The 8,211-nt window shown below is 41.9% G+C and overlaps 1 protein-coding gene across 1 annotated transcript; it reads left to right on the forward strand.

Moving 5' to 3' along the window:
• The first annotated feature begins 1,016 nt into the window (after positions 1 to 1,016).
• On the forward strand, positions 1,017 to 6,676 carry LOC148831056 (sodium- and chloride-dependent GABA transporter 2-like). Its single transcript, XM_088921236.1, has 14 exons — positions 1,017 to 1,224; positions 1,595 to 1,729; positions 2,787 to 2,927; positions 3,160 to 3,247; positions 3,331 to 3,463; positions 3,635 to 3,769; positions 4,152 to 4,255; positions 4,546 to 4,670; positions 4,944 to 5,056; positions 5,200 to 5,337; positions 5,593 to 5,695; positions 5,978 to 6,078; positions 6,231 to 6,401; positions 6,506 to 6,676. The coding sequence occupies exons 1-14, from the start codon at positions 1,029 to 1,031 to the stop codon at positions 6,674 to 6,676; spliced, it is 1,854 nt and encodes a 617-aa protein (XP_088777362.1). The 5' UTR covers positions 1,017 to 1,028.
• Positions 6,677 to 8,211: the final 1,535 nt, after the last annotated feature.

Genomic DNA, 8,211 nt, shown 5'->3' on the forward strand with positions numbered 1-8,211 from the left:
CTCTTTTCTCCTTGAAAGGTTTCTCTGTCCATTGTCACGAAGCGTCTTTCAGGACCCTATGCAGACAGCACAATCTGGAGAGGAGTGAGAAAACACAGGGAAAAAGACTAGGATAGGGGCTGGAAGAAGAACAGGGGGCGTGTCCAAGGTGCACTGGTGTTCGGGGGGGAGTTGTCCTAGGCAAACTGGTCCAAGGGAGTCCGTGAGAGTGTCCAGAGAAAGCCAATGTCCAAAGCTGGGTGATCCATCCTGACACAGACAAACGAAGTTAAAAAGCCGGAGCGGGATCCGGCAAAGGGTCGGGGGAATAAAAGGGGGTTATGGGGCCAGGCACTCCCAGTCCCGGACCCAGATGGTCAGGATGCCGTTGTGAAGCCTTTGCCGTCGAGTCGTTCCAGGACTGGTAGGCTTCCGGGCGTCCATGTTCCAAAGCTTAGCCCAGATTGGCAGGAACATCTGGCTTTTATAGGATTGGGGCAGGAACTGAAGGCAGGTGCAGGATATCAAGAGTAAACTAGGAAGGGCTGGAGCGTCCTTAAGAGGAGGGGTTTACGATCGTGACACCCATAAAACCCAGTGTTGTTCTAACATTGGTTTGCTTGAATGCCACATGTGTGTCAGAGCTATATATAAGCTTCATACCTGCCTCAGTTCAGGGAGTTTCTAGAGCTCAGCAGGCAGCACTGCAGTTACAATTTACATAAATAAGATTCCCACTCTTGTGAAAGGTAATGCGGTCATGACCACTAATTCACAGAACAAGCTAAAAGTGGTTTTATTCAAATCCCGCTGAATTTGAATGTCATGTATGCTCAGTATACAAAAGCGCATTAAAGAGATTAAAGTCTCTTTACTGGACTTCACATAAATTAGGAAAGTAGCACCTTTTGTGGTTAATTTTGCAATTATTTTTGGTTCTTGTATGTTTGTGTTGGAGGATAAAGATTCTTCCTTGACTTTCCTTTTATTCCCTTTCCAATCCGGACAGATCCCTCTTGAAAGAATCATTGTACTGGGCTACAGTTGGGATGGCTGGGAATCTGCAGACAGGTGCCCAGTGTGAGCCCCCAGTCCAGGGGAGCAGGCTGGAGCAGAAAGGACAGAAGATCCAGGAGAGGGGCCAGTGGGCAAACAAGAGGGAGTTCATCTTGGCTGTTGCTGGACAGATTGTTGGTTTGGGCAACATGTGGAGGTTCCCCTACCTGTGCTACAAAAACGGGGGAGGTGAGTGAGGCAGTTGAACTATAGGGATTGGGGGCTTTGATCTTGATGTTATATGGGTGACATACTGTACTATCACAGAGTAAAACTGACTGTCATAGATAAAATCATAAATAGTAAGTCAACAAGTGTATTTCAATCAAAGTTTACATTTAAATCAAATTATTATTTTTGTCAGTAGCTGGTAGAAAACATATCTTTTCATCTTAAATCCTTAACAGCACTGTATATATTTGCCTCAGTGAACAAATAACCGTATCCTAGCTCTTACAATACACCAATGTGACCATGACTGATAGGAATTTAACAGTGGAAAAATCAAACTTAATATGGTTTGAGATTTTTTTGTTGCAATACTTCTTCTTTGTAAAAGGTGTCTTCCTCATCCCCTACGTCCTGTTCCTATTGACCTGTGGGCTCCCCCTGTTCCTGCTGGAGACGGCTCTGGGGCAGTACACCAGCCAGGGGGGCATCACCTGCTGGAGGAAGATCTGCCCCCTGTTTGAAGGTGAACTAATTGTGTTCATACATTGAATCACTTTTCCATATCACTCTCCTGCACAATCATTAGAGTTAATTTGTAAGAAGTTACTTAATCTGAATTTCATCAGGATTCTGAAAGCCTAAACAAGAAAGTCATTCCTCCCCAGAATGACAAAGGAAACAATTATTAACTGACTCAATTAAAGTATAAAACAGAGTACTCTATCCAGAAGAAAGGAAGCCATTCACAGAGAATCCAGATCAACAACAGTCTGTCTGAGTCCTGAGCTTGGAAATATCCAGTCCAGATTTTTATATAATTGCAATGTTCATGCACAGAACACATTTGAAATAAGATTTAAACCTTTTTAACATTTAAACTAACTGTGGTAAATCAGACTTTTGTGCTGAGAACAGCGTCTCAGGTAGTATGTCATTTTCACATTGCACCAAGTGTGTTCCTTCTCACAAGTGGAGTTACTGGGCCTGGTATAAAAAATACCAGAGGGCATAGGTCTTCTTTTGGAAGTCAGGAGCAGTTTTATTACTGAGCCAGATGGTTGTCTCAGCAATTCCTTTTGAGTAGGGTTTTGTGACAGCAAGAAACCTGAAGTCACTTCAAACTCAGCACTAGTCTAAGCTCCCAGGAAAGAGACAATGCAAGAGTAACAGCCCATCCATCTCCTCAGAGCTCTGCAAGAGAACAAATCTGGCCTGGGCATCCCCCTTTTCTTTGTTACCACAAAAAGACCTCTTGAAGACAGCTTACTCCTTTACTGACATATTAGTAAAATACAAAAATACAAGCAAGAGTCCAGGAAAAAAAGCCATGTACCCTATAGCACTGTGACATACTATTTTAATATGGAATTTTTGCAGCGTTTTATCAAATGTACATATAAAATGTGTTGAGCAGCACTATAAGCAAACAGGAAATTATAAACCTTCCTTCAACAGACCAATTGTCCAAATGATGTGCTCAACAGCATTATTAGCTAACATCAGACAGAATAACATTATAAACAGTTGAATGCTTAATTGCAGACTTTTAAGAGTGCATCTCCACTCATGATTCCTTGCAGGTATTGGCTGTTGTACTGTGGTGCTAATGACTTACAGCAGTATCGTTTACATCATCATCCAGGCCTGGGCCTTCTTCTACCTGTTCTCCTCCTTCAGCTCTGAGTTGCCCTGGACCAGCTGCAGAAACACCTGGAACACAGGTACTGGAGCACAGGAGTTCACTAGCAGCCCAAATGAAACAGTGCATTGAAAATGAAGACTCCTGAGATACGCAGAGTGGCCTGGTATTAGTGAAACTGTCACCAAGTGTTGAAGCTGAAAGTTAGAAGTTCCCATAGAGCAGAATCTTTTATTGTCTCTGCTCTTTCACCAGTACTTGCTGTCTTTCACACAAGATCACACACTTCTTCCATTCTGTTGGTCTTCTGACAGATGCCTGTGTTGAGTTTGACAAGCAGAATCTCACTTCCAACTGGACAGAGGCAGAAAAGACCACCTCAGCTGTAATGGAGTTCTGGAAGTATGTTAGGCATACCCATCACTAACGTTATATTATAGGCACTTTTTTACGATAATATTGAATGTGCATTGTCATCCCTGCAGCAGGAGGGTGCTGGGTATCTCTGGTGGGATCGATGAGGTGGGCAGTCTGAGATGGGAACTGGCACTGTGTCTCCTGCTGGCCTGGATCATCTGTTACTTCTCTGTCTGGAAGGGAGTGAGGTCCACAGGGAAGGTGAGGCTTGTGCCTTTGAGCTGCAAAAATTCTTAGTTTCATCAGATACTTTCTCAACATTGTTGTTTGAGGTGTAAAACGCATTGTTGATTTTCTCTATGGTATTACAATGAATTAGTTGCAGATTTGAAATTAACCATCCATATATCAATGGTTTCCCTGCCCCCTCAGGTGGTGTACTTCACAGCCACTTTCCCCTATGTGATGCTGGTGGTGCTGCTGGTCCGAGGACTCACCCTGCCTGGAGCTGCTCATGGACTGGTCTTCTACCTCTACCCTGATGTAACACGGCTCACTGACCCACAGGTGACACATAGGACTTCAACACTTAATAATACTGTATGTATACCATGAGATTAACCTGAAATAAGACTACTATGAAGTCTTTTCCTAGCGAGTGAGATGTAATGTTTTTCTTTTATTTTAAATTGATTTTATTCAGCTCAAAGCTGTAATATCTCCTCTTTCTTTGCTTGTAAAAGTAAAGGCTCAGAGGCTGAAACAAAGTCTTGTACTGTTTACCTGTAGCTTGATGATAAAAATCAAGCACCAATGATTGCACCATTGTGATAATTTCAATAACATCATTTTATTACAATGAAGTTGTGCATCCTCCACACTCATGTAATCATAGTATTCTAATAAGTTACCATACAGTTTTGTATACCTGTGCTCCTGTCTATCCTAGGTATGGATGGATGCAGCCACACAGATTTTCTTCTCTTATAGTATTTGTGAAGGAATGCTAATAGCACTCAGCAGTTACAACAAATACAACAATAACTGCTACAGGTAAGAGGAAAATACATAAAAGTCCTGTAGAATTCAAGGAGAAACAAATTGAAAGCCATTTCTAATCCATACTGTTGCCTGTCATTTAACAAGAAGTTTATTCTCATAGTGTTTATTTTTGCAATTTTTGTGTAGAACCTCTTATCCCTAATGAGCAGAATCAGAGAGCTGTACTTGCTAACAGCAGAACCTACAGGTATAGTCTGTACTGCAAGTGTCTCTCTGTTTCCACACTAGGGTGGGTGATGATTGTGATGAAATAATTGAAACCATGGTCTCTCTTCATACAGGGACACCTTCTGCTTGTGCCTCCTCAACAGCGCTACCAGCTTTGTGGCTGGATTTGCCGTCTTCTCTGTGTTGGGCTTCATGGCGTACGAGCAGGGAGTGGACATCTCGCTGGTGGCTGAGTCTGGTGAGCTGTAGTCTGTCCACATCTGCTATCTGTCACTCCTGGCTGTTCTCTGACTGGAGTGTGCTTTGTAAAAGCAAATCTTAGAGGGCTGTCCAGTGAAAATAATTTCATTTACCCCAAGGATGAGATTCATCCAGGCTTAAGACTGTAAATGATACATAACCAGATCATAATGATTGTAGTTATCTATTCTGAAGCCTTAGATTTAGATAATTGAAATTATTTCCAGTGTTTGGTGTCACCTTCTGACTCCGCCTGTATCTGGTTGTACAGGTCCTGGCCTGGCGTTCATCACGTACCCGAGGGCAGTGGCCATGATGCCTCTACCCCAGCTCTGGGCTGTCTGTTTCTTCATCATGGTCCTCCTGCTGGGAATGGACACAGAGGTGAGACGGTCTTGTGAGTCGATACAATAATTTATATCCAAAGGGGTAACCTGTGTTTGCATCCTTTGTGGACTGTGTGTTCTGGGAGTGAGTTGACTCAGTGATCCAGGTGTCTGTGCTCTCTGTTGTCTTGCTCTCTGCAGTTTGTGGGCATTGAAACCGTGATGACGGCCATTATGGATTTGTTCCCTGCGGTGTTCCTGAGAGGATACCGGCGAGAGCTCTTCCTGCTCCTCTTCTGTGTGGTCTGCTTCCTGCTCGGACTTGTCATGGTCACTGAGGTGAGAACTGAAGGGCTGAGGGGCCTGATAGTCAACCTGAATTGGCTGGTTTGAATTAAGTGATCAGCAGATTCACCTTAACAGCTCACAGGGTTAACAAAACTCCTGAGCAGAATTTAGAAACAAGAGCTTCAGTAAGTTGTTCCACTGCATCATGCCAAGAAAAAGATATGCAAAGCTGCTCCTCTGTATGTAAAAATCACAGTTGTCACCTCACATTTACCGTATATAATAATATTGTCTCTGTCTTTCCAGGGTGGAATATACATCTTCCAGTTGGTTGATTACTATGCTTGCAATGGGACCTGCATTTTGTTTATTGCCATATTTCATACTATTTGTATTGGATGGGTATATGGTAGGTGTTTAGTATTACTATTATTCAGTTCCTGCATTGTTCAATTATGATTCATCATCTTAACAGAGTTTTAAAGGTGTATTACTTTAACAGTCGTATTTACAAAAACGAATGTTTTACTGTTAAAGACTAGTGAAGTTAAATCAGTTTGCTAAAGTCCCCATTAGCCCATAACTCTAAATATCACCATTACCCCAGGAAGATGGGACCACAAAATATATTGGTTCATCTGTAATTGTGTCGTTATTGAGCTGCTTCTCTTCACCTCTGTGTTTCATGCAGGAGCTGATCTCTTCTGTGCCAACATTGAGGACATGATTGGCTATCGGCCTTTGTCCGCATTTCGGTACTGCTGGCGCTACATCACTCCAGCTGTGTGCACTGTAAGTGCATGTCTTAAACTTTCTCAAATTAACTTCCCCTTTTAAAAGCAGTGTCTATTGTAATATGACATTCTACATTTTAAGGCATCATCAACAGTGCTCCTGTGCTGCCTTGTTGGAGCTGAGTCAGACTGATGTTCTCTCTCCTTCAGGGCATCTTCATCTTCTCCCTGGTCAAGTACACCCCACTGAAGTTCAACAACACCTATGTGTATCCAGACTGGGCATATGTCCTGGGCTGGCTCCTTGTTCTCTCCTCGGTCATCTATGTCCCTCTGGTTATGCTGTATAAACTCACCAGGACTGCAGGAACACTAAGCCAGGTGCTGCTCCTCCCTCTTTAGTGACTGAGCTATACCTGTATCTGTTTGTTCCTTCTTCTGAGTCGAGTCTGTAACAAACTCATCTGTTCCTGGTGTCTCTCCAGCGTTTGCACCTCATGTGTCGCCATGCCCAGGACCTGCCTCTCAATCAGAAGCAGAAACAGAGATGTGATCCTCTGAACTCAGACTCCAGTGCTCTGTTGAGTTGTAGAGAGAAACAGCCAAAGAGTGAAGGAAGCCTTGAAGCTCCCATCCCAGCCACCTCTGTCTGTTAACACAGCAGCAGTGTAGAAAGTGGTTCAATATGGGTACCTGTGGTGTTTGGGGTAGACATGTTCATTTAAGAATATTAAGGTGAAGTGTAAAGAATACAGTGTTTCAATATATTTGATGAATTAATCAGATTACTGTATAAATGTGCTTCTGATCTGCCACTTGGTTGTTTTAAGTAAAATAATTTAATTATTTTCTTATATATGTCAGTATACCTCTAAAGAGCCACCTTTTAAAAAGACATTTTCTAACTCATCCTCTGAATAGCTGTTGCAGAAGCTTTCTTTAATACACACCTGATGGGAGCAGTCAGGCATTTTGTTTACTAATTTCCATTTGATTTGCAAATAAGTTATTTTAACACCAAAACTTCTTGATACCCGAGTTGAATGTTCCTTCCAAGAGAACACATAGAAAATAACAGATGAACACCCATTTTATCATGACACTTGACATTTCTGTATTGCTTTTGCTGATGTGGTCAATCCTTACTTTTATTCTATTAAAGTGGTCTGCTCTTGTTTTTTTGGGAAGGAAATAAAAAATGTCTAGTTTTTGAACACCCTAAAATAAATAAGAAATTAATTTATAAAAGAAGGACACAACATGTTAATGAGTTGTCTGTTCCTGAGCTCAGGGTGTCAGCAGAGAAGTGTGGGAGGAGATGTACATCCCATTGCAGGATTTGGGATGTCACTGGTGATGCTGCCTGACATTGGTGCCCAGTGATCAAGATTTAGTCCCGAATATGGTCCCCTGCTCTTGTACCTTGTTACAGTCAGCTAAAGATTAAATAAGTCAGATGACCACATCACTGTCAAGATGAAATCAAGTCCAAACACTTGAATGTTAATCTAAATATTTTGAAATATATATTTTCAAAAGTTCATTCTTTTGAAAGCAAGATCCTTTACTTTTTTAACTTCTCTTCTAATGACAAGGAAGATCTTTCTTCCTACCTAAAGTCTCAGTGTTACATGTACTGTAAGTAAGTTTTTCTTCAAACTTGTTTTGAAAAATAATAATAATAATATTGAGGGACGAAGGCAGTGATAGATCATAAAACTCTGGGAATATCACAGCAATCAAATTTGTTGGATTTGTTGTGTTTAGATATTTTTGTTTAAATGGAATACCTTTTTTGTCAATTCTTCAAAACTGCATTTAGGTAACCAAAACATTTGGCTATTAAGACCTCTATATAAAGGGCTTCACAGAGACTTTGAAAACGGTAGGTTACTCACTTTCCAGTATTCAGAAAACATAGTTCTCCTTTGCATTTCCTGTTATTTCTTTTGCTGTACAAGAGATAGATCTGCGTCTTTCTACTGTGCTAAAGCTGGAACAGCAAGGGATCTGCAAGCAGGAGCCCAGTCTGAGGCCCCAGTACAGGGGAGCAGGCTGGTGTAGAAGGGGCAGAAGATCCAGGAGATCCAGTGGGCAAACAAGTGGGAGCTCATTTTTGCTCTTGGTGGATCCATTGGTGGGTGGAGGTTTCCAAAGCTATGCTTATAAAAGCAAGTGAGATGATTTAGGA

Source organism: Atractosteus spatula, chromosome 7, assembly GCF_055471065.1.
Source record: "Atractosteus spatula isolate fAtrSpa1 chromosome 7, fAtrSpa1.hap1, whole genome shotgun sequence".
NCBI classification, from domain to species: domain Eukaryota; kingdom Metazoa; phylum Chordata; class Actinopteri; order Semionotiformes; family Lepisosteidae; genus Atractosteus; species Atractosteus spatula.

Coding starts and splice junctions, on each gene's coding strand:
- LOC148831056 (XM_088921236.1), top strand. CDS start 1,029: ATGGCTGGGAATCTGCAGACAGGTGCCCAGTGTGAGCCCCCAGTCCAG. Junction 5,338..5,592: donor GACTTGTCATGGTCACTGAG/GTGAGAACTGAA, acceptor CTGTCTTTCCAG/GGTGGAATATACATCTTCCA. Junction 6,079..6,230: donor TCACTCCAGCTGTGTGCACT/GTAAGTGCATGT, acceptor TCTCTCCTTCAG/GGCATCTTCATCTTCTCCCT.